This window comes from Artemia franciscana, chromosome 14, assembly GCF_032884065.1.
Source record: "Artemia franciscana chromosome 14, ASM3288406v1, whole genome shotgun sequence".
Classification (NCBI taxonomy): Eukaryota; Metazoa; Arthropoda; class Branchiopoda; order Anostraca; family Artemiidae; genus Artemia; species Artemia franciscana.
Window position 1 is genome coordinate 15,280,845 of NC_088876.1, and position 26,838 is coordinate 15,307,682.

General features: G+C 35.7%; 1 protein-coding gene and 1 long non-coding RNA gene across 3 annotated transcripts in view; one reads left to right on the forward strand and one right to left on the reverse strand.

Annotated features, from left to right (window-relative positions):
- LOC136035374 (dedicator of cytokinesis protein 7-like) overlaps positions 1-16,713 on the forward strand; it is a 189,909-nt gene extending 173,196 nt beyond the window's left edge. For both annotated transcript variants that reach the window (XM_065717138.1, XM_065717139.1), the window contains 4 exons: positions 1,980-2,106; positions 4,381-4,507; positions 13,209-13,418; positions 16,283-16,713. In XM_065717138.1, the coding sequence (XP_065573210.1) occupies positions 1,980-2,106; positions 4,381-4,507; positions 13,209-13,418; positions 16,283-16,295 (477 nt within the window). In that variant the 3' untranslated portion in view covers positions 16,296-16,713. The remainder of the gene's footprint in view (positions 1-1,979; positions 2,107-4,380; positions 4,508-13,208; positions 13,419-16,282) is intronic.
- Positions 16,714-23,411: 6,698 nt separating this feature from the next.
- The window catches only part of LOC136035375 (uncharacterized), a 53,255-nt gene continuing 49,828 nt past the window's right edge, over positions 23,412-26,838 (reverse strand). The window contains exon 4 of the long non-coding RNA XR_010619401.1: positions 23,412-25,636. This is a non-coding gene — a long non-coding RNA (uncharacterized LOC136035375). The remainder of the gene's footprint in view (positions 25,637-26,838) is intronic.

The following is a 26,838-nucleotide window of genomic DNA, read 5'->3' on the forward strand; positions in this document are numbered from 1 at the left end:
TTTGGCTGCGCACCTGGATTGCCTGCGGAAGACCACATCGTGATACCACTTTTGACCTAAAATGCAGGACACAACGTAACTCTAAATAAAGAACTCCGTTAGTTTCGCCTGAAATTGATTTTGTAGTTTTCTGGTTCACAGAAATCATGGCGTCGAGTTCATAAAGCTGTAGAGAGTTCGTACGGCCAACCACCTTCCGATCTCTCACTTAGTGCATGGGAAGAACATTATAAGGACACTCTCTCTGAGAAGAATCATTTAGTCAGTGAAAAATTTTCTGATTTTGTTCATTCACTACTGCCCGCTCGATTCACGCAATCACATATCTCTGCTATTACAATCGCAAGGATCCAATAAGCTTTACTGAAGTTCAAAGCCTCGCCTTCACCCGACCATGAAGGTCTCTGCTCCGAACACTTTGTTAGAGCATTGAATGAATTTCATTCTCACCTCCGGTTAATTTTTCCAAATGATTTTATACAATTAAATCGTACCAAGTCGTATTCTAGTTGGTCATATAACGTCTGTGCTAAAATAAAAAACAATGGTAGATTTACAGATTTTTGTGAATCAAATTGGCCAATCACAGTTTCTTGTAATTTGAGCAAAGTCTTCGAGCATATAATATTTAAAATGGCCTCTGTTGAAGATTGCCGTGCAAATCAAATCGGTTTCTCGAATGTTCTTGGTTGTCAACATGCCAGTCGAATTCTATCTAAGATCCTTGTTGACGTGTAATCCAAGAATGATTCAGTGTTCCTTTGTACAGTTGATATTTCGAAGGGTTTCAATTCTGTGAATCGTCATCAGGCAATTGCTTCTGCGGTTAAAGTGGGAATTAATAAAAGTGTGTGTGCGATGCTACTTTATTGTTATTGTTAATTCTGTTGTTTAATAAAAGTGTGTGTCTGATGCTGCTTTATTGGTATTGTTAATTCTGTTGTTTTTGTTAAATTTGTATTCGAGGCTGAGTGAGTGCTCCGATTCAAATAAAAAGTGGGCTCTGCCAAGGGAGTGTGCTTTAGTCCAGCATATTTAAGTCGGCTATCGCTGTTGTTCTTGATGACCTTTTGCACTCTTCGTTTCTTAACGGTGTGGAGATAACATATGTCGCGTACGCTGACGATGTATTGCTGATTAGCAGAAGGTGCGAAGCTCTTCAATTGAGTCTTGATAGGCTCTTGCATGGCTTTTCTAGTATTGGTTTGCGAATTAATAGTTTGAAGTGTGAATTGTTGGCATTTCTGCTATTTCTTGCGTTTGGTTCATTATTGTATTTAGGATCACAATTCGCTTTATGTTACGTCAGACCAGAGAGGCAATATGTTGTCAAATAGTTGAAAGTTTCTGGTCTAGTTGTGGTTCGATTGTACCAAATCGGGCTAGGTTTTGCCGGAAGTTTGGGTTCATAATTGATTCATAAAAAGCGCAATCAGAAGTTCGCAAAGTTCATACGGTTGTGGTCAAAAATTCATAAAGCTCATATATTTCACAAAAAATCTAGCGGGAGGCCTGCAATATGACCGTCTTAAGATACTTTTGCGCAAGTCTGATACCCCACGCTGTTTTCTATATTTCCTTTGTATGTCTTATAACGTGAATTACTGCCTAACCCTTTATTACTGTTGGTATTTAGGTCTCTGTTTCTCACCCTAGTAATAAACAAAGAATTCCTGTCAGTTTATAGGTTCATCTAAACGTGGTTAAATAGATAGCATATCGTCACATCGAAATGTTTGTGAAAAACCGACATTTTAGACGAAAAAAACAAGGAAATGTGTTAAATAGAAGGAAAAGTGTAGCAAATAATTATTTGTAGCAAATAATTATTTGTAGCTGTCACTTGTATTTGCCATCTTGTATAAAAAGTCATAACTAATTGAAAATAAAATGAAATTTGGATTTAATTGGCATTATATTCAATATTTGAAGTTTATTTAGACGTTAAAACTTTTATTAGTTTTATTGTTTATTTTTAGGTTGTTCTAACTCCGATCGAAGTAGCGATTGAAGACATTCAGAAACGAACCGCTGAATTATCTTTAGTTGTGCATCAAGAGCCTCCAGACCACAAAATACTTCAAATGGTCCTACAAGGCTGTATCGGTAAGTTAGACTGGTAAAAATTCTATGTTTGAGACAAAAAAGAGTATTTGTCACTTGTTAGGTTTAATCTGGCACTGAAAAAAATATTCAATCTAGGCTAAGAGTCTAAAACTTAAGAATGAGGCAAGTTTTACAATTAACTTATCTCGATAAAAATATGCTTAATATATGATAAAATGATAAATGTTCAGACTCGGTGCATACGCGATGCCTCGTTTCACCGGTAATAATTGGTTCTGAACCTTGGAGAAAAGAGAATATAAAAGAATGATTTACAGTAATAAAAACCGCAAGCTTTTCTTTTTTGGTTATTCCTCCTGTGCTTTGGGACTGCAAAAGCACTTCCTTTGAAATTTTTATTAGCTTGAAAACTCTTGAAGTAAGAGGCACTAGGAAAAGAAAACCCAAGCTCAATGGTTTTTCTAACCGGCTTTTTATTCCTCTTCGTTTACGTTTTCCAATTACGATTTAACGATGTACGTTTACATTTTTCCAATTCCGTTTTACTTTACAATTTATTCAGATTTTTTGACATTTATTAAATCTGGGAAAATCCCTGCATTAAAAACCAGGGATGTTGATTAATAAATATCCAAGAAAAAGATTGTTGCTTATCTGCTAAGATTTTTACTTTAGGAAAATGTGACTAATCAGAACGTGTTGCCAGTCATTAAATCTTCACTTAGTCTGAGGTTTCACTAGTACATGTATTAAAGTAATGTCCCATCCCATTAAATTCTTAGTTGTAATCCAACTGTATGAGCTGTAACTCTTGTCTGAGTTTCAACCAATCACAGTGAAGATGGATGCGGATATCTCTCGCCTCTGAACGTTTCAAGTCACTACCTTGTGTTTAGAAAAATAAACAACTATCGGTAAATTTTTTAGTACAAATATGTTGTGCTTTAGTGATTCTCGATGCAACGTACGGAGTGGTTGAATGGATCCCCGACGATAAGTGCCGATAGGGGGCTTTTGAACGAAGTCGCTCCGATAGCTTGTTGGCATTAGGTACTTCGATTGTGCAGCAAATGAGCTGCTACTATGCTTGCTAAATCTTTCTCAAACCATCATCCTGGCGGTCCAACTCTAGATGCTTTGATGTTTAAAACACGTCCAGTCAATATTCCCACCCTGACAACCTAAAACGGCCTTTGAAGAAAGAAAAGATGCCTTTCAGGAATCGTTTTGCAGAACTTCCTAAAACTCTGAGAAGCAAAGAGCAATAATGAAAATACTACCATAATTATATCGGAGGAGGAGCTCTGAGTCATCCAACCCGACCTAGGTAAAATAATTAAATATGTATGACAGCGTATTTGATGCTATTTTTCGGAACTATGTTGAATCTAGTGTATTTGCAACCTAGACTTAATTGGAAATTGTAATTGAATTTAGTCGAAATGAAAATCCAATTAGTGTGAACTTGTGTAGCAAGTAAGATCAGCTAAATTAAATGTCTAATAAAATGAAAATGATTTAATAATCCTAATTTTTGAATTGTAAGAAATAAAATAGGTATATTAGATACAACATTCCGGATGTCCAGGGCATTATGATGAGCATCAACTTCCCGGACACTGTACTAGATGTGGGATAAGAAGTTGACGTAAAAGCCCAAAATTGTGGTTAAAAAAAAAACTTTATAAGATCGAGAAAATAGAAAAATTGGGCCTTTTAAGTTTTCTGTGAAACGATACCAACGCACTTCGGTGTTTTCGGGAAGGACCAGTTTGCATCGATTATAAGTGTTATTTATTTGAGAATGTTTTTTCTTTAAATCATCTTACTGTCACTTTTATATTGTATTCTTTTAATAATCAAGACATAACCTAGATTTTCCAAGTCGGGACCCAGCAAAACCTTTGTCAAATCCTAGCTATCTTAGTCTAACCCTCGCTAGCTCCGGTCTTCGAAATCAGCAAGCTAGGAGCACTAGATATGGTCGGTCGAGGGAGCCTGAACATACCGTGACCGGTATACGTAGCACCAGTGCGATACACATCCAGTCAGACCGATACCTTCTGAGAAAGAAGGTTAACCCACTAAGGTGGGGTCAATAGGATTGCCCTTAAAATGACCGTGGGCACTAAGAAATTAAAACATTCTGCGTTAAAGATTTACATTTTTAGAATGTTTTCCAGCAAATTTTTGTCGGCTAGCTTTGATTCGCCTAAAAATTTACACAATTATCTGAAAACAGGCTTTAATAACAGGTGTGCCAAAGGAAAGGCTACCGAAGCTCTATAAACCTACAATATTTATTGATTTCAGGCACTACAGTCAATCAAGGACCTATGGAAGTTGCACATGTTTTCTTGGGTGATTGTTTTGATGGAAATCGACCACCAACTAAACACCAGACAAAACTTCGTCTTTGCTTCAAGGAGTTTACAAGAAAGTAAGATTTTGCTTATACACCCAGCATTACTAAATAAATTGTTCCTAGTATCCTTATCATACGTAAATAGCAAGAGGAGAGTGAGCTTTTTATGAGTGTTTAAGGACGTGAAGCTCTTCAGAAACGTAGTTATAATAGGATACATATAAACCCTTATTTAAAACAGATGGGAAGCACCATCAAGAAAAAATAAAACTAATAAAATCCGTAAAACCATGCCAATAGTAAAGTACTGTAGCTATATAATGCTAGAAGCAGGTTTTTAGAAGCAGTTTTTCTTGATTTCTTAGTAATGGCAAGACGATCGACTGCATATTTTGTTTTATTCTGGCGACGAAAACACATATTTTCTATTATATATAATGTGGAGCCATCTATGAACAAGATTCAGATGAAAGGAATGAAACAAAAATATAAAACAAAATCTATTTTTCCAAGGTGCATAAACAGAATAGTTTACCATTCTAGTCGTTGGTAAGTGAGGAATTTGCTTAGTATCAGATTCACCTGCAGATACGGTAAGGAGCTGGCCTTGGAGCCTGTCGGAGGATCGGGAAAAATGAGCAAAAGTATACTGTCTTGTGAGAGCAGACACTACTGATAGTACTACAAGGAATGCTTGCTTTGCATCATGTTTCTATTCCCTGTTTTATGATACCCCATTACTCTCTTCAGATTAGTGAATGGCTAGAAATTACGGATACTTTCAAGCCATACAAAGTGAGATTCTTGTTTGCATTACCTGGTAGAAAATTCACTCTCCTTTCAACGTCCAACTAAACATTCCAGGTTCTGTTGTCATCCATAATGGATTGTTACTGTCAAAATGCCCAGCTATGCTAAGTAATACATGTAAATCTGACCGAAAAGGCCAGTAATACACTATGAGACCGTAAAGGACTAACCGTAAGCAGAAAGGGTACTAGAGAGCGTACACTACTTGTTGGGGGCGGACATGCTTCTATTCCCTAATTTGGAAAGATTAGGAAAAAAGAGATATTTCTAACTTAAGAACGCGTGATCGGATCTTTATGACTTTTGATATTTAGAATGACCTCGTGTCTCAGAGCTCTTAATTTAAATTCTGGCCGGACCTGGTGATATTCGGAGGGGGGTGGGGGAGGGAACTGGAAATCTTGGAGAATGCTTAGAGGGAAGGGGTCGGGATAAAACTTTGAGGGAAGAGTAAGTGCAAGTCCTAGATACGTGATTGACATAACTGGACTGGATATGCTCTCTTTGGGGGAGTTGGGGGGATTTTAATTCGGAAAAAAATAGAAAAAATGAGGTATTTTAACTTACGAACGGGTGATCGGATCTAAATGAAATTTAATCAATCAGTTCATGGTAACGAATTGTAGTAAGGAGCGACCCGGCTCAATAGTAACCAAAACTCTAAAAAATGGAATTTTTATATCAATAGCTACATCAAAAGAATCACATTTTAATGCTGATGTTAAATATATAAGTTTAAGTTTATTTAATCAAGTTTAGTCTTACCCATCAAAAGTTGCGAGCCTTAGAAAATTTGCCTTATTTTAGAAAATAGAAAAAAACAACCCCTAAAAGTCATAGAATCTTAACGAAAATCACACCATCGGATTCAGCGTATCAGAGAACCCTACTGTAGAAGTTTCAAGCTCTTATCTACAAAAATGTGGAATTTTGTATTTTTTGCCAGAAGGCAGAACACGGATGCGTGTTAATTTTTCCAGTGCCCTTCTTAAGTGACCAAAAAATTGGAGCTTGGCCCCCTCCCACGCTAATTATTTTCCCAAAGTCACCAGATCAAAATTCTGAGATAGCCATTTCATTCAGTGTAGTCAAAAAACCTTATAACTATGTCTTTGGGGACGACTTACTCCCCCGCAGTTCCCGTGGGAGGGGCCACAAGTTACAAACTTTGACCAGTGCTTACATATAGTAATGGTTATTTGGAAGTATACAGATGAGAAGAGGGGATATGTTGGGGGAACTTTCCTTGGAGGAATTTGTCATGGGGGAAGAAAATTTTCATGAAGGGAGCGCAAGACTATCTAGCATTATTTAAAAAAATACAACGAAAAAATAAATATGAAAAAGTTTTTTCAACTGAAAGTAAGGAGAAGCAAGTAAGTAAGTAAGGAGAAGCTCTTTACGCTAATTTTTTTTACTATTTTAAAAAGTAGAGTTAAGAAAAAGAGTCAAACTTTAGCGTAAAGAGCGGGGGCGTTGATGAGGAAGTATCTCCTTTCATATACGAAGTAATTTCTGTTCGTTTTAAGTTTTAATGTCGCTCATTACTTTCCGTTAAAAAAACTTGTTTTTTTTTATTTGATATTTAGAAGAAGCTCGTGTCTCAGAGCTTTCATTTTAAATCCTGACTGGATCCCATGATATTGGGGGAAGTTGTAGGGGGAAACCGGAAATCTTGGAAAACGCTTAGAGTGGAGGGATCGGGATAAAACTTGGTGGGAAGATTAAGCACAATTCCTAGATACGTGATTTGACATAACCACACCGGACTGCACAAATTGACTTGAGAACAGTCATTTGCCCGATTCGACTTTCTGGGGGGTTGGAGGGAGAGGAAATCGTGGAAATTGAGGTATATTTATCTTACGAATGGGTGATCGAACCTTAATGAAACTTGCTGTATAGAAAGATCTCGTGTCTTAGATGCCCCATTCTCAATTCGGGTCGAACGACTATCATATGAGCGGTTTAAAAATGTTTTGTTTTCCCCTTAATTTAAATCCCCCTTCTCTTAAAACCTCAAAATGTAGGCAACAAAGCCCGTCGACGAACTCGCCTTACTCTTGGACAAAGAACAGCAAAATCGATAACTTATATACCGAGTCTAATTTTAGGTTCCGACCTCGTTACAAGTGCCATATGAGCTCTTTGCTTTTGTTCAAAGAAAAGTAATGGCCAAATTAAACTTAAGAAGAAATAAAACGTACAACAACTCAATTTCAAAACAACCAGAAATTATTGTTAATGAATTTATGAAACTGAAAACATACAAAATTAAATAAACAATCATAGCAAAATAACGTACAACAGCAACTAGTACGAATGAATAGATAGGTCCTTCTAAATATGAAATTTCATTAAGATCCGATCACTACTTCATGATTTAAAAATACCCAATTTTTTCAATTTTTTAATTACCCCCCCCCCCAACTCCCCAAAAGAGAGCAGATCCGTTCCAGTTATGTCAATTACGTATCTAGAACTTGTGCTTATTTTCTCGCCAAGTTTCATCCCGATCCCTCCACTGTAAGCGTTTTCCATGATTTTAGGTTTCCCCCCTCCAAAACCCCCCAATTTCACCGGATCCAATCGAGATTTAAAATAAAAGCTCTGATACACGATATCCTTCTAAATATCAAATTTCGTTAAGATCCCATCACCCGTTCGTATGTTAAAAATACTTCATTTTTTCTAATTTTCAGAATTAACCCTCCCCTCCCCGACTCCTTCAAAGAGTGCGTATCCGTTCCGGGTATGTCTAAGCGTTTTCCAAGATTTTATGTTTCGCCCTCAAACTCCCCCCAGTGTTACCGGATCCGGTCGGGATTGAAAATAAGAGTTCTGAGGCACGATAGCCTTATAAATATCAAATTTCATCAAGATCCGATCACCTGTTCGCGAGTTAAAAAAACTCATTTTTTCTAATTTTCCGAATTAACCGTCCTCCCAATCCCTCCCCCCCCCCAGATGGTCAAATCGAGAAAATGACTATTTCTAATTTAACTTGGTATGGTCCCTGATATGCCTGCCAAATTTCATCGAACTAGCTTATCTGGAAGTGCCTAAACTAGCAAAACCGGGACCGACAGACAGACAGACAGAATTTGCGATCGCTATATGCCATTTGCTAAATACTAAGTGCCATAAAAACTTTTCAAAAGATACTTGCGTTATACCATCTTGTCAAAAATAAGTGTAAGGCCTCATCATGCATATTTTTATATAGTTTTTTTCGAAAAGTATATTTTAATGTATGGAGATTTTAATATATCCGTTACTATTTTCAAGAGTTCCTTCTTTACAACAATTTTTCTTGTTCCTTAAAATAAAATTTACATCCAAAGTAATTCTTATATTTATGTAAGAAACAACAAAAATGTGCTTCAACGACGATGCTGAAACCATGATTGAACACGAATCAGAGGGAATCAGACAGTACAATCAGTCAAAATGCAGATTTTCTTAGCAATTTCTTCTCAATGAACCAATAAATATATCTATTATCAGAACAACTTGAAAATATAAAATAAGTATAGAATCAAAACAATTGTGTGCTAAACGGGCCTGATGACACAGGCATTTTCAATTTATTATATAATAATAATAAATTCGGGATTCGGGATGGCTTCAAGGTGGTTTCTTTATTTACATAAAGGATTCGACTATAACTTGGCAAAATGTGTAAAAACTGCCTGCCGCCGAAATTGAGCCCTCGACCTTCGGAGTAGATATCAACAAGCTATCCACTGTGCCACAGAGGCTCTCGAAAACATAATTTTTGAAGAGTCTATGTTATACATGATTATATTATGATTGTATTATTATTATATTTATTTTATTATATTATTTTTTATGTAGATTATATTATATTATGATTATATTAGATTATATTATGATATATTATGATTATATCAAAAGTTACATTACAAAACGAACTGTAGCCCAAAGCTACTAAAGTATTAAAGGAATCATTATATAAATGATAACGTAATTCATCCAAGTTGCAGCGGTAGCTAGTAATTTAGTAAGATCGCTTCCAATTATCTAAAAGAATGAACTATAGCCAATAGTAATTAAAGTATTGAAATATATACTATTCTTATAGTTGAGCAATAATTGTGTATTTATATATCTATTTAACTTTTCTTGAAAACAGAGCCACATATTTTCAAAAAAAAATTGGCATCCTGGGATATTTTTAGCCTAAAAAAAAACGATCTAAATAGGTCAGAAGTTGAAGAAAATTTGTTAAGAGCCTTAAGTTTAGAGAAAAAAATATTTATGTGGGTGACGTCATTTTGATATGCAGCAGTGTTGAAATGACGTTGTCACATTTGTCACAATTATGTGGAAAAATTGAAGAGTTTCATGTATGGAGAATGTTAAATTGTTTAAAGAACAAATAACTGGTAATTGCAAAAATATTTGCATACATTTTGACAAGGGAATACAACAATTCCAAAACCCTAAAAAAGAAAACCAAAAGTTTGAAACTTAGTTAAAATCGTTGTTAGAAATCGGACTTCGGTTTTAAAACCAAAAGATTGAAACTTAGTAGAAATCGTTGCTAGAAAAACAGCATTACTGAATTCCTTTTCTTATAAGATTAAGCACTGTCTTTTTAAGACATGAAAAAATGTCGAAAATTTTTTTAAGTTCAGGTCAAAATCGCTAAGATAAAATCGGTAACTGCAAAAATATTTACGGTGCATCGGCAATAATATTAATGTTTTAGTTCAAACTGGAAAAACACCTGAAAATTTTTAAATTAGTTTGATTGTTTGTTTGATAAAATCAACTTAATACGTTTATTACGTATTAATACAGATTTGAACGTAATTTAAAAAATATGAAACGAGGTGGAGGAAGCGAAAGTAATGAGAAAGATACAGCTTCTGATGTGTATTTTGATCTGTATGATCTACCTAGCATTGGAAATCTTGTCAAGTATTTTAATAAAAAGTTTGGATTGAAACTTGATGTTGCAAGTGGAACTGTTAAGACGAAAAGAAAGTTGCAATATCTGAGAGACAAAATTTATTTCTCAATTGGAAGCTTTCAAAGCTTAAGGCAGCTAAGTCAAAGCTTTCCATTATCGTTTCAAGATTTTGAAACTCTTCTCATGAGTGGTGAACAGGGTCGTCTTGACCAAAATACAGTGTCTTACTTACTGTTTATTAATTCTAGAAGGTATAAAAAATACTGGAATTCGATTGTGATTCATGCTGATAAAGCAAGTGTTTTATTGAAAACTTTCGAGTCAAAAAATTTACGGAACTCAGGATTGAGGGATCTTAAAGCAATTTTAACAGAAATGCCTGAAACGACCGACCTAATTTTTGTCCCTCTACTTTACCATGAACATTTTGTTTTAATATTATGTGATTTAGGAGAATGCAAGATATTTTTGTTAAATAGCTTGCCAGAGATGACAATCAATGCGTGCTTTACAGCGCTAGTTACTTTAGTTCAGCTCTTGTCGTCAATTAAGAGGGTTTTGTTAGATCTTTCAGATATAAAGACACAGCCACAAGAAGATCTTAGCAGCTGTGGTGTCTTTGTTATTCGATATGCAGAGGACTATATGCAGCAAAAAAATAAACTAGGAATCCCTCTTCCTTGTGACAGTGAATTACGAAGCTATAGAATCAAATTAGCCCGTAGGATACTCAGATATGCCCTGAATTGTAATGAAAAGAAAAATTGTTGTTTTTTCTGCAATGAAGAGCCTGTTGATATTTGTAGAAACTGCAGACAAGCTTTCTGTAGCCGACACCCAAACTCTATTCTACCTCAAAGCAGGTGTATAATATGTCATCCAGGTTGTGTGGATGACGTAATCAACGTGGATGACATAATTCAAGATTTAAGCCTCATTTAGATGGCTATTTTACAGCCCAAGGACAGATTATATAGCTGTTGGCCTATGAAACTTTCTCCGATTTGTGTGTGTTTTCTAGCCATAAAATGAGGTTTTATGTATGGATTTGAGGCTTTTTTATTTTGAAACCTTGGATCAGGACTATCTGCACTAAAGATAAGTGAATTATTAATACCTGGGCTGACCGAAAAACACTATTTTTTTACAGACATTTTACCTTTATATATTTATGCTTTTATCTGGGCAAACGTGAGCTCAACTGTGTACTTCAACACGTTATGCTTTAGTTGGCCACTGTAATGACGGAAAGAAGCCATATGACATAATATAGATATCACATTGAAGAATTGCTTCCTAAATTTTTTGTATTGAAAGCATGCTTCCAGCGAGAATCACAATGAATCGCTAAAAACTTGATTCAAAACAAAATCTGCGGTTGGAATTCAAATTGAAAATACAATGAAAGTGCGGTTAAGGAGCGTGTTATTTTAGCACCGCTCAAAAAAGAAGTAAGCAGATATCAAAATTAATGCTAAGATTGTGGATCTCGGGTAGACAATGGAAAAGAAGTTGTCTTGGTATCTGTGACGCAGTGCAAAATTATAAGTTTACAGCTTTTCTAGTATCCGTAATTAGCCAAAGGCCTTTATACAAAAATCGGACAAAATTTCATATTCAATAAACATAAAACGTGATCCAATCTGATATTTTTGGTAAAGGTATTAATCAAGGCCGAACATTTTAAGAACATACAGCGCCATCTGTCAGAGCTTTTATAATCCACAGGAAGTCCCCATAGGTTTTTATATTGAGATTATTTGCTTTATCTAACCGTAATGTGACTCGTGTCAAATCGCTTTTATGATGTTTAGGTTTTCTGGAAATGGGAAGTAGGATAGTGGGTCTATTATACTGTAGTATTGTGGGAAAAGTAGAACACGGAAAATTCTAAGGCTGGGTTTTAGCAAAATAGAGAATGACGAGTTTCTACAGACCTATCTATATTCAAATGATTTAGGGAATCATTTATAAGCTCCCCCTCCTTCATTGCAGAATCGACTGCCCCCCTCTAGACAAGATGCTGCCTACGCCCATGCTACTACTACTAAAACAACTCTCTGTTGCACCAATCCGCCTGAGGCCAGCACAGCTTCTTTTACTCCTCCATCATTGCACTCTATTCAAAGCTTCTCCTTAAAAAATTCCCTTAATGGGATTTTATTTTCTACGAGGAGAAAAGTTTTCGAGTGAACCTTTCCATAGAAATGTTACACGAAGGGAGGAAGGGTATTTCGTGGAATGATTGGAAAAATGGTCAAAAATAACATAAAAAAGTAATATCGACTGTAAGCAAGAAACAACATCAAAACTTCGACTATATGAGGGGGACTACCCCTTCCTCGACCATCACTCTTTACGCTTATGTTTGACTTTTTGCACAATCCTTTAAGAAAGACTGACTAAAACACAAAAGCTGTTGAACTTGAATGAAAAATGTTTTTTGAGAACTTGAAGTTTTTAGCATAAAAAGGGAAGGTAATCCCTCATATACGAAATAATTTCTGTTCATTCCAAGTTTTAATGTTGCTGCTTACTTTCAGTCGAAATTTTTTTTTATTAATCTCATGATAAAACTGCTTAAAGTTGATGTAACTCTATAACATTGTCTAAGCCTTTTGGAACTACGGAAAACGAAGAAGTTTGAAGAAGAAGCAGCACAGGAGGGAAGCATCATTAACAATAACAGGCAACATGTATCACAAAAGACATCGTGATATTCCTCATTTTGTTTGGAGTAATTTATAAAGACACGAACATTTGTTTGACATATCAAAAAGAGATATAGGTGTATTATCCTTTTGAATTATGTTTATCAAATATGTTTACCACTGTAAATTACTATGATTTATAATGACAAGAATATTTACTGTTATTATTTTAAAGAGAGATTGAATTATATGCGATTATATCTCGTAATTGCCTAGCTGTTATAAACTATAATTAAAATCTGAAAGCGGAAAATTGGATTCTCAACACGTGTTTATATAGTATACATTTTTGTTTGACATAGATCTTATGTTTTAGTTGTGCAGAAGCATTACGGAAGAATAAAAACCTAATTGGGCAAGATCAACGTGATTATCAGAGAGAATTGGAGAGAAACTATCAGAGATTCCTAGAACAGATTACAACTGTTATTAATCCAAAACTAAAATCGCCTTCAGATTCGCTTTCGTTGTCGACTTCATCTAGCTTTAGAAGTGATGCAAGCTCTGTAAGATCCAAAGGAAGAAGGTAGTATTTTATTTGATATTTTATTAATGTTTAGTTTTCAATTGTTGTTCAAACTCCAGGATCTTCGGACCACACATACTTATCCGTAGAAACAATTCAAAAAAGAGTAAGCTCCGTTTTGATAATGGAGGGGGGGGGCAGGTTTTAGGCTTGAATTATTTTATTATTCTCAATGTTAAGAAATTGAGTATTCCATCTCTTTTTCTTGAAAGGGGGAAGAAGCGCTTTCCAGGGCTGACAAGAGAGAAATATTCACTATATAGACAATAATATGAGCACTAACAGCTACTCCAGCTAAGTAAAAAATCTGTTTGAGGAGGAGATAAACAATACAAATCGCCCATCCTAAGCGGCACCACAAACCTTACCACTAAACAATTTAAACTTTACTGATGTAACCATACCTCAGCCATTATTACTAATTCAGTTATTTATTTACCCCTTCTCCCTCCCAAAGAAACAACCAAAATTTATACTTACTAAAAAGGATTTCTTTAACTGCTCTCTAAAACAAAGAAATATCACAAATATTTACAATAGCCTGCTCTAATCCAGATGGTTCATATTTTAATCCCCCTGTGAAGCACAGAAAACGTCGACTGGGTGGAAACAATTAATGGAGTATTAATCTCTGTAGAAGATCGAGTGTCATAATCGCGTGCCGATGATTTTCAAATTTGATAAGCTATCAGAATACGATGGTTTTTACCATGTTGTCGCCTAAAAATGAACAAAAGTGCATGTAACTCTCGTAGTCCAGAAGCTAGCAGTATCTTTTTTCGTTCATAGGAATTACGTTCGTATCCTAGGGTTGTAGGCCAACCAACAGTCGAACAGGGTTATTTTGTAGAACTCTTATAGGCCGGACAATGGAAGCAAATGTACCAAGCCGAACTTTGCTTTAAAATAGTATATATGGATGAAGAAAGCTCTGAAAATTTCTCGGAGCCAAGACCATTTGGAAACTCATTCAGTTTCCCCAAAAAAAGTTCTGGACTCTTTAAGTACTGAAATGGGAAATGTGTAGATTCAGCAGGGATTAATCACCACTAAGAGCTTAATTCTTCTAAAGATTGTCGATCATGATTAAGTACAATACTTAGTACTAAGTACTAAGGAAACATGACTAGTACAGGTACCAATTCATAGCCAGAAGCAGGGACAACTGGGTCTATCACTTTCATTCTTTGTAGAATTTTAAAGATTGAACTGAAGTAGAAGCGAGCATAAAACTCCTTTGCTAAGTTCATATAAAATTACAAACATACGACCAAACGCACGCACTTTTGGGCAGGAATATTGTTCTTCAATCACATCAGTTTCCACGGTTGCTCCAACGTGGATTCTTTTCAGAGGCAAAAAGTATCCAGGTTTGGACGGGTCATACCTACTTAACGTAAATATAGGCTGTGTCGTACCTTTCAAATAGAATTATGTTTATAAAAGGTGAGTTCCAGAAAAACACAGCCTCTAGAACAATGTAAGGTAGGACAATGTTGTAACGCATGGGAAATGTGTAGAATTTGAACAAAGAATTTGTTCTTTTGTAACGCATGAATACATCTTGGAGTGCAGGTTGGGACTCGATCAACTTATGGAATGGGAATGCTAAGACATGTGTTTAGACATAGTATCTGTTGTCTCAAAACAGAAAATAGTTCTGCAGTTAGCCTGGAAAATACTATCAAAAATAGAGGAATAATTTTGGGGAAAAAACTGAAAGTTTTCGACAGACAAAATAGTAGCTTTTACAACCAAGTAATATTGCCCAGCTCCTGGCAGGTCTTTGGTGCATCAAAACTCAATAGGCTTACAAGTCATAAATTCCAACTTACAATTTATATGAACTTTATTTTATTCACGCAAAATCTAAAATTTTGCAACCCTGAATACAGGTGTTATTTAACTCCTATATCCTTGGATATCTGTCACTGACTGGTGTATAGTCGCACATAATAGAGACAGACTGGTGATCAAACCATTATTTAAGCTTAAATATAGAATTCACAACTTCCTCTCTGTTTTTGGAAAGATCATATTTTGGTCGAATAGCTAAACTGAAAAATTTACCTGCATAAATTTTATTGAACTGTTTAAGGCTGCATAGCTGGAATTGTTTCCCGCAGACCTATCTCACTTATGACATATTCCTGATGATATCAGTATTTTTACAACGATGAACGGTGAGAGTCTTAAATTTAATCCTGGTCATCGAAAAACTTCGCTAAATTTTGGAGCAAATGTATTCAGTGTAAAAGCTCTATAGATCTACAGGTCGGAGAAAAATGTACTGAATCTGATACAATGGTATCATCCATCGCAACACTGATTCCAAGGCAAAGATTGGCTATTAGCTTTTTTCCATTACATGTTTAAAATTGGCCAATTTTCATTAAGCTATGCCCTGGCGGAAGGCAGTAAATTTAATTAAGTAATTTCCGCTGAATTTTGCATAGAGAATTTCTAGTTCAATGTCCCATGGAGCAAAAGACTCCATGAAACATTTATCTAAGTTAATAATACATTTGTATTATTTGAGGAATGAATTTCTTAACCTCGATTGGAAACTGAAGCGAACCGAATGCTTTCTTACCTGAACGCACACTATTTCCTATCGGATTACTTGAAGCACTATTGGTGATGTGAAGGTCAACTTGATGTGATTGGTGATGTGGTTTTATGAAGATAGTTTCTAGCTCGGATTCATAAAGCACTCTTTTTCATATATTTGACAGTCTTAAATTATAATGTTTTACGGTGCATGCCAACAGAAAATATTAGTGCCACGTCTCGGACACTTCCCAGGCCGTTATTGGGATTACTACAGACCTGCATTTAGTATTTCTTACTTTCTATTCTTCCAGGACAGATTCGTGAGCACTGCCAAGCTTCAGAAGTTGGTCGTCAGTCTAGAAACATGCAAGCAAATCTAACGTAGTTACATAGACGTGGATTATTGAATCTCTGCTTATCATTTTCTTTTATTTTGATTCATTTTGTGGTATGTTATTTCGTCTCTGTAGGCTGGTTACTAGTTTCTTCAAACAGCGTTTCATCTTCCATTACTTCACTCCATGTAAATATATATTTTTTGTTTTCTCATTTTCTTTTTTGCGTATTTTTTTTGTTTTTGTTTAATTTTACGGGCCTCATTACCAAACTTTTGGAAGCAGTAATACCTTCCTCTATAACGCTTTGTTTGTTGTAAATCTATTTTATTTGTGTCTCAAATTTCAATTTGTGTCTTTTTAAATCTTGACTGCTGAACTTATTAAAGCGTAAAACAATAATTAAAGTCTTGGCGTGAGTAATGAGTCAGAGGGTTCTGTGTGGACAAGTTATGTTGCTTATGCAGAATCTTTAAGCTAGGAATGTATGGAATTGCGTTTAAACCCTCTGTAAAGAAGGGGGATTAGAAGATGTTTATCGGGGGGAAAGGGTCAAAGACATGGCAATACATAATTAGGATTTAATTATTTGGGTAGATATAAGAACTCTTATGAACGATCTCAGGATACACTCCCACTGGGAGTCGGGCTCTCCCCCAGAAACCCCCACCCCCGTGGAAAGCTCCCCCATGGAAAATCCCCCACACGAAAAATTGAGCAGCCAAAGAGAAATACAAAATAGGTACCTCAAAATGTTGATCAGTCACCCATTAAGAGCTACGAGCCTGAGAAACGTTTTCTGATTTTCAAAAAATCCTAACAGAGTATGATTTTGTGCCAAAGAATACCAAGTTGTCATCAATTGAAAATTCAGAGAATGCCAATCGATTTAAAAGCATGGAATAACTGTATTGACTTTTCAGCTGCAGAGGAAGTAATGTCACATGGTGGTGTTCGTCAGTGAATAGTCACGTAGTCCATAGAAGACAAATTGCTGATATGGATATTTATCTTAATGCTAGATTTGGCTCAGTTGATTCAAATGATTTTTTCATGGAAGTATGTTTGGTGATGTATAATTGTGCATCTGGTACTAACAAGGAGGGGCTTTGTGTCCCTTTATAGGCCGGTAGGAGGTCAGATGTCTAGAAGAACACATTGCAATGTTTTAACTAACTGATTCTCCATGCTACATCTGCTAACAACTCACTGCACTACCAAACCGTCTAAGGCCAACACAGCTACGTATGCTCCTCCTCCGTTCCAATCTATTCAAAGTCTCCCTCTTTACACCCTCCCGGGAAGTTCCCATTTTTCTTAAGTCTTTCTTTATGACATCCTGCTACTCCAGCCGTGGACAACCTACTTTCCGTTTAGCCCTAGCTGGTTGGCTGAAAAGAATAATCTTTAGCAATCTGTCACCGTTCATCCGCAGAACGTGCCCTAGCCATCTCAACCTTTTTCTTATTATAGACCTAGAAAGCGAGATTGAACCGCATTTTTTTGGAGCTTACTGTTTGAAATACGGTCAGTCAGCCGGGTACCTAAAACCATCCGTGGGCAATTTCTCTGGAAAAGATCTAGCAAATCTTCATCCACTTTTTGGAGCGCCCATGCTCAGAATCATATTTATCACTGTAGCTTCCAATATTCTAATCGTGGTTTGAAGACTTATCTTCCTATTCTCCCAAACTTCTCCATGCGCCCTAGATAAATATAGGAAAAGATCTCGGGCGGGGGGGGGGGGATAGTAGCTAATCTATCATCACCCTTCATTTAGACTATGACTGGATAAGGTTTTATTGCACAAAACTTTTCTTTTATTTATTTTAAAGCTTCATTTACCTAAATTGATTTGCCTCATATTTTTTTTAAATTATATGAAGTGATATGTAAGTACACGTCAGCTATATGAAGGAGTGGCGAGAGGCAGGTGCATCAAACAACGGATTTTAATGCCCAAATTTTCCAACTTATCAAACCTTCATATAAATATAGAATGATTTTGGGGAAGGGGGGGGGATAAAATTGATACCTAATCTCTCTTGATTCCCGGGAATGTTTCTGGTCTACATCTTTATTGATAGTACTGGGGGGGGGGGGGTAATAGTATCACAATCATTGCTGTAATCTTTTTCCTATGCAGTGTAATTAGTGTATTCACGTGCCTACCGGCACAGAGGGGGAAAGGAATTAATTGTTTAAAGGAATTAGAAATATAAATGTTTAAATATTTTTTCCGTATACAAAATAGTTCTACATCAGAGAACATTACTGTGGAGTTCGTGATGGCTTCAGTCACGTAGGAGACTAAATCAAGCAGAACTTCTATCCACATGAACAATAATAAATGCCTCCGTCCACCCGAATGTCTTTAGTAAAATCAAACAGTTCCAAGAAACGAACTGTATAGAAAGGAGCGAACCGGCTCAATAGTAACCGAAACTCTAAAAAACGGAAATTTGATACCAATGGTTGCATAAAAAAGAATCGAATTTTAATGCTTATTTTAAATATACAAGTTTCATCAAGTTTAGTCTTGTCCATCAAAAGTTACGAGCTTGAGAAAATTTGCCTTATTTTAGAAAATAGGGGGAAGCACTCCCTAAAGTTATTACCGAAAATCACACCATCTGATTCAGGGTATCAGAGAACCCTACTGTAGAAGTTCCAAGTTCCTATCTACACAAATGTGGAATTTTGTTGTTTTTTTTGCCAGAAAACAGACCCAGTGGTCTTAGAATATCGCGGGAGGGCTCATTCTAACGAAAATTAAAAGCTCTAGTACCCTTTTTAAGTGACCAAAAAAATTGGAGGGCACCTAGGCCCCACGCTCATTTTTTCCCCAAAGTCACTGGATCAAAATTCTGAGATGGCCATTTTATTCAGCATAGTCGAAAAACCTAATAACTCTATCTTTGGGGATGACGTACTCCCCCACAGTCCCCGTGGGAAGGGCTGCAAGCTATAAACTTTGACCAGTGTTTACATATAGTAATGGTTATTGGGAAGTGTACAGACGTTTTCAGGGGGATTTTTTTTTTGGGGGGGGGAGTTGAGAGGAGGGGGTTACGGGGGTGATCTTTCCATGGGGAAAGAAAATTTCCATGAAGGGGGTGTAGGATATTCTAGCATTATTTAAAATAACAATAAAAAAAAATTAAAAAGTTCTTTTCAACTGAAAGTAAGGAGCAGCATTCAAACTTAAAACGAACAGAAATGATTACAAATATGAGAGTTTCACCTCCTCCTAATACCTCTCTCTTTACGTTAAAGTATTTATTGTAATCTCAACTATTTCATCTACGGCCTTTGTGGTTGGGGGGTCATTCTTAAGGAATTGGGACAAAATTTAAGCTTTAGTGTAAAGAGCGAGGAATTGACGAGGGGGTGAACCCCCTCATATATGTAATAAAAACATACGAATATAGAAGTTCGTTACGTAAGTGAATTCATAAGTGACGTATATTTTTTACTAATAAAGACGTTCGTAAGAAATTAAAAGTTCTAGTTGCCTTTTTAAGTAGCCAATAATTGGAAGGCAACTCGGCTTCCTCTCCCGCTCCTTTTTTCTCAAAATTGTCCGATCAAAACTAAGAGAAAGCCATTTAGCCCACAAAAAATAATATGCAAATTTTGTTTTAATTATTCATATGCGGCGAGCCAAAATCAAAACATGCATTAATTCAAAAAAATTCAGAAAATAAATTTTAAAAAACTTTTTTTTTATCTGCAAGTAAGAAGGTATATTAAAACCTAAAAAAAAACAGAAGTTACTTCGTATATTAAAGGGGCTGTCCCCCCTTTACTGTTTTAAAAAGTAGAGTTGAGAAAACGAGTAAAACTTTAGCATAAAGAGCGGGGCGTTGAGGAGGGAACAGCCCCTTTAGTATACGGAGTAATTTCTGTTCGTTTTAGGTTTTAATGTCACTTCTTACTTTCAGTTTAAAAAAAATCTTTTTTTTTTATTTAATTGTTATTAAGAACTTATTCAACAAAACTGTTGTTCATCGAAAATGATGACTAATCCTGTCCAATAATCAAATCCTTTCCAAAATTTCACTTACCATCCAATATTTGAATACTCAAGCAGAAAACTGGAAGAACGGGTAGCTACCAACCGATTTACAATTATTGGAACATATAGTTTAACAGCAATAAATCTTGTGTTTATTGGGCTGGAAACCCTCATCATATCTTGGTTAAGCCTGGGCACGATTTGAAAAACAGTCAGAAATTTGAAAAACAATCAAAACACATACTGTGTTTCGATTTCGTTCAACATCTTCTCATCATCCCTGAAATGATACCTTAATACCCTTAGTTTTAGTAGCAGTAGCAATAGTAGTAGTGGTAGCATTAGTAATAGTAATGCGCAAGTATTACCTTTTGGTTAGTTAAACATTCTCCACAATAAGTCCTCTAAGTTTGAAATTAATTCCCTAAGCCGTTCCTAAGACACTGCTGATACCTTATTTTGACATCCTGAATGCACAGAGTACGTTTTGGTTTAGTACAAAGTCTCCCTCAATATTTCCTCAAATTTTTACCTTTATGCCTTTAGCTTTAGTAGTAGTATTAGTACTAGTCCTTTTGACAACCTTCATGCACATAATGTGTTTTAGTCTAGTTTAACTTCCCCCTAAATATCTCCTTAAATTTTCACCCTAACACCTTTAGCTTTGATAGCAGTTGTAGTAGTAGTAGTATTGCTTTGAAAATATTACCTTTTGCTCAACTGATCCTTCATTATTCCCTGATAGTTCCAACTAAATGCCCTGAGTCATATTTGAGATACGCCCTTTTGACAGCCTGTGTGCACACAGTATGTTTTATTTTAATTCAACTATCCCCTAAATATTCATTGAAATTTTCACGTTCATGTCTGTAGCCTTTATTGTGCAGACGCTGTTGCGGTTGTTGCTAATGCTCTGCTTGATGCTTCGTTTACAGGTAGTTCGCTCGCCAGTTCAATCGTCTTGGCAAATCATGATGCTCGCGGTGCCCTTGACTCCCTGATCACCCCATCATGCATAGTAGTAGTATATTAGTAGCAGTAGTAGTAGTAGAAAGAGTAGAATTAGTTGAATTTGTAGTAGAAGCAACTGTAGTAGCATGCATATATCAACTTTTGGTTAGTTAAACATCCCCCTCATCATGTTCTGGAAGTTCTTTTGACAAACTGTACGCACAAAGTGTGTTGTCAATTAGTTCGACTTCCCCTTCAACATTTCCACAAGTTTTCACCTTAATGATAATAATGATTTATTTATTTATACTAATATTAAAATGTGGAGTAAAAACAATTAAATACATACGAAAAAATGCAAAACAAACAAAAAAACGAAAAATAATGACTATAGAAAACAAAAAAAAATAAACACACACAAGAAATGAAATTCACAAAAAAAAAGAGGAAAAAAATTACAACAAACGAAAGATAACTATAAAAAAAAATTTAGAAGTTGATTATGTGGAGTGTAGCTTTTCCAACTTTAATGTTATATCAGGCATATTGTATTTATTAATTAGAATCCGATTATTTGTCCGAGGAGGAATGAAAAGGAGAAACTTACAATATCTGAAATAACTACCCCGGATTCTTTTTAAATCAGTTTTTCTCAGGATGAGGTAAATTCCTGCCGAAAGGACTGATTGATCGCAGAATGCAGAGTAGAGTTTTGCCAGCGCCCGCCTATTATATTTCCCTCAATTGGGAACAATTTTCCATATCCCAATTGAATTATTTTATAAATATCTTAAACAGTGCGCTGACGGAAGCTGGAAAGATTATTAGTAAAAATTATGCCTTACCACCGCTAAGAATCAACAGATGGAATAGAGAAAGTATCACAATTAAGACGAGATGAAGAAGTTCAAGTGACAGATAAAATATCACACTTCTCTTCATTCAACAAAAGGCCAATCCCAAAAAAAGTATTGGAAACAGAACATGTCATTTTGGAGAGACTAGTCCTTGTCTAATATACTCAGCGTAATAGTAATCGCAATAGTGTAGTAGCAGTAGTAGTATTAGTAATGGGGTTGGTAGTAGTAGTAGTATTTTCAACTGAATATCCTGAGCCATTCCTGAGATACACCCTTTTGACAACCTACATGGACATGGTGTGTTTTGATTCAGTGGAAGTGTCCCCTCAACATTCTCTGGAAGCTTCACCTGAATTCACTTTTTGGATAGCAAAGGTCAAACATGCCATCCTTTCCCGATAATATGTACTATTTGTAAACAACGGACGAATTCCGTAACTTACAGCCCTTGTCCCAAGGGGTGGAGTGAGGGAGGGTTGACATTACTTGAAGTATAGCTATTGGACTTTTCAACTATAATGAAAAAATGGCTATTTCAAAATTTTGATTGGGGAATTTTGAAAGACATCAAACATTTTGATGTCTCTGGGGAAAAGGGGGCGTTTGAGGGGGCTGGTTACCCTTCGGTCATTTTTATTCTTAAAAAGGGCGCTAGAGCTTTGAAATCGAATGAGCCTCTTCGGAAATTTCTATGACAACTCCGTCCATATGAAGTGCCTTGATGAAAATAAAAATAAATAATATATTGAGCCCATTTCGCTGTTTACTTAGGTACAGCACAAACACTGCCTATGATTCTGTTATTTAGGACTAAGTACTTGCACTGGCACCCATTCAAGAAAATGTTAGAGGGGAGGCAAGGATTTTTTTTTTTCATTTGTTTTGTAACCAATGAAATGTATTTTTCAAAACTTAGGGGGAGCTGCAAAAGTCCATCAACAAATTCCTTGTCTAAGATCATTACCAGAATCAGCGTCTCCAAAAGTGCGGGTCTTGTCCCGGCAGCAGGTTATTGAAAACATTCGCCATGTTAAGGAAAAGAAACTCTAAAAATAAAAACTATATACTATTTCTTGGAAATCTTGGAAGAACTTCATTGTTTGAAATGAACATTTATGATCTAGAAAAGCTGCTATTTTTCTATTAAAGGATACATCTAATGTAGGCAAAATCTATTTATGGATTTCGAGTGATTAATAAAAGTAACCTATTTGTAAAACAAATTTGCTAGATTCAATAAATTGCATTTAAGTTCACAAGGTTTTTATTCAACATTTCCAAAATATTGGATAAAATCGCCCAGACTATAAAAACAAATCACTCGATGAAATGACTTTAATAAGCCATTGGAACGTCAAGCGCAATGGAGGAGATTTACATCTAGATGCATTATCAGTTTCTATTCAAGACCATCTTTTTAACTATCTAAGTCCACTCTGGGTGGATTTAGACCTCTGCTATCCCATTAGTTTTCCTACAGTTGTGTGGAACTGCTATGGGTCAGTGGCTGACAACTTAGCGAAAATTTGGTGTCCATACAGACGCCTAGCGTGCTTTAGTAGTCTGACTACTATGTTTCTTTTCCGTTTATATTCTCCAAAGTGTGGCTTTGTTTCATAAATCGTGTCTCGCTCTTCCATTACTGTTTTAATTGTCGGAGTAACCCATGGTTTATTCTGTGCCCTAATTGTAACTCGTTTTTCAGGGAAGAATCGTCCCTACTCTCTAATGTTTTGTTTATAGAGGAGTTCGGTCATGCTGTTTGCGTCTGTGTTTTCGAAAAGGCAGAAACAGCATACTGAGTTGAGCCATTCTCTATAGCCAATTATACATTCTTCTGTAAGTGGACGGTAGGTAAACTGGGTTGTTTTACTAGGTTTCATTGTTTTGGTCGTAATATAACCGTTGAATGATCACTGGTAAGAGTGCTGCTTCCGCTGAAAATCTAAGTAGAAATCACCAGGTTTAGTGAAGATCATGTCAAGGGTGTTTTTTTCACAGTGTTTTCACTTTAACTATTAGATAAAGGGCTGCAGAGCTTTCGATCCAATTCAACTGCAGGTCGTCGAAGTCCCCACAAAGAAAGATTCCACCATATGGATATTTCGTTTTGATGAAGTCGCAACTTGGTTGGAGGTATTCCAATAGTTGTCGCCAATGTGGTCCTGTTGGTAGGAAGTGCGTATATCAATGACGACACTTGATGAGGTAGGCCTTTTGGTCGTGCCTACAGCCACGAAACTTCGATGTCACGGTCATGGTACGACATCAAGAATTCTATGAGGTACATTTTCTTTGCAGTAGAAACCCACACCGCCACCATGCGTCATAGGCTCTCCCGATGTGGTGCAGCGTGGCGAAATGTAACAGGAATTCTCGTCAATCATGGATTCCAAGACTGCACAATTTTAACCACCATAGACGAAACCCCCATAAAGGAGAATCACTGTGCCTCATCTTAAGCAACAAGGAAAGTCACGTTTTGCATTGGGAGTACTGATGCGTCTCCTTTTTTTTCTTCACTGCTAGTGGGGCACTGAGACATCATTGAGAGGTGTTTAAGGACCCATTTGAAAGAAAACGGTCATATATGGTACTTTTTGTAAGTAGCAAAAGCTATGATAAAACAAAAATGAAATTTTGACCAAAACTGCATCTTCATGTACAAGGTTATATAACGCATTTGTCTTTTTATAAGAGATCATATAACATAGGTATCTCTTGAAAAGTTGTTTTCCTAGAGTATGATGTCATTTCTGAACAACTCTGTTGCCTGATGGTCTCTCCCCATTGAGTGGAGAGCACAAATAACTTTTTGTCTCTTCACCCATCAAAGGTGACGCTCTAGCGGTGAATCTAGTAAAGAGTCATAACACTTCAACGTATTATTGTCCCCTCAAAGTCAATTCACGAGGAGGGACTTGACGTAAAACTTCAGAGGAGTCTCAACCGTGGAAAATTGAAAGTTATATTTATTACTTACAAAATTCACTAGATATGGTGATTTCATTTCAAATGAGTCATCTTCCAACATTCTAACACCACTGGTTCAGTACTATCACTTCGGCGAAAAAGAAATTTACGGAAGTGAAACAAAGTCGTGCTTATTTGCTTCTAATTAATAAAATATTAGTCCTCTGCAAATGTTGAATGAATACCAATGTCTTGATATATATTAATCAGGTATTTAGAGCTCCAGCCGCCGTGACTGTACGTACAGGAGGTTTGCAGAGGAATGATACATTTAAACATTTAGAACAAGGGAAAAAATGAATTACTCTTGGGTGATGGGGAGCGTAGTCCAATCAAGACTTGCCACTGTGTCTGTGAAATTGTTGAAGAAAAAAAGAGGACTGCCGTCAACTGTTGCTTCGTTGATGATAAACTCTTCCTGGATTTGATTGTATCTCGAAAGCCAGAAGAAAGCACGGCTTTCTGAGCAACAATCAAAAGCATTTAGAGTTGTAACTTTGAATTGTCATCGTGATGGTAGAGGACAGTCTGTAAGATTTAAGTCTATTAAACATTTGTTAAAGAAATATTTTCACTCAAAATTCAATATAACATACAACATTATATTGAGGCAGAGTCAAGAAACGTAATACATACATAAAAAATATCAATTAATTTGGCAAAAAAAACATGCTTAAATAAATGGAATAGTGATCTCATCAGAGACCCATGTAAATATATATGCAAAAAAAAGACTTCAAATTTTATATTCTGTAGTTATTTTGTCTATGAATGTAAATCTAATTTTGTCTAACTTTTGTGCGGTATACAAATTTAAATATATGTTGAAACTCTATTTTTTATCTCTAATTCCTGTTGAGAATAGGTTAAAAACGAGTTGACGCAAGTCATCGGTCTAATAAGAAGCTTTCTTTCCTCCTTTTCGATTTCTCTTAAAAACATAGAGTGATCTAAAATGGACTAAAGAAAACATATTTCCTGATGAGAAATTTTAATTTTATACACATAACTACGTCGAAACAGGAAGAGTAAATTTACGCAAAGTGACTTGATTCCATTTTTATTGCATACATTGGAATCTACCTTTTTTTTCGGCGAAAAAAAATGAAATGTGTGCATTTAAATAGGTGTTTAAGCTAAATCTTAAGAATATCAGCAATATTTTGAATCTGCTCACAATTCACGCCCTAAATTTGTTTAAAGTTCACTGTTTTCTGTTTTGATTTGGCATTGATAACTGGCATTTTGATATTTTCAGATAATGAAACTCAATATCTAAGACCCAGTCTAATTCAATCCTGGATTCAAATATTTAATCACATATTTAATTCCGTATTTTTGTTCGAAAGTTCTGAAATGTTTAGTGATTTTTTGTATCAGACGAAAAAAAACTGAACCATTTATCAACGAAAAAAATTGTAGCCCTGAAAAATATTATTAAATTTCAGAAATTTAATACGCCTTTTTTGAGGTAAAGAAAGAGTCAAAACAGATGGAAGAATTGGGGATATTGCATACTGTTGGTAATGAAAAAATGTTGATTTGATTTTTTAATCGAACGTAACAATTTATTAGATGCATAATTCAACTTTCTTTGATAAAGGTTGGCTATTATTCTAATTATAATGTAAACAAAACTGAATTATAGAAATCGAAGCGGTATCAAGTTAGAAATTAGACATATTTGCACTTTGACTACTACTAACGACAAATCCCTGTAGCAACAAGCC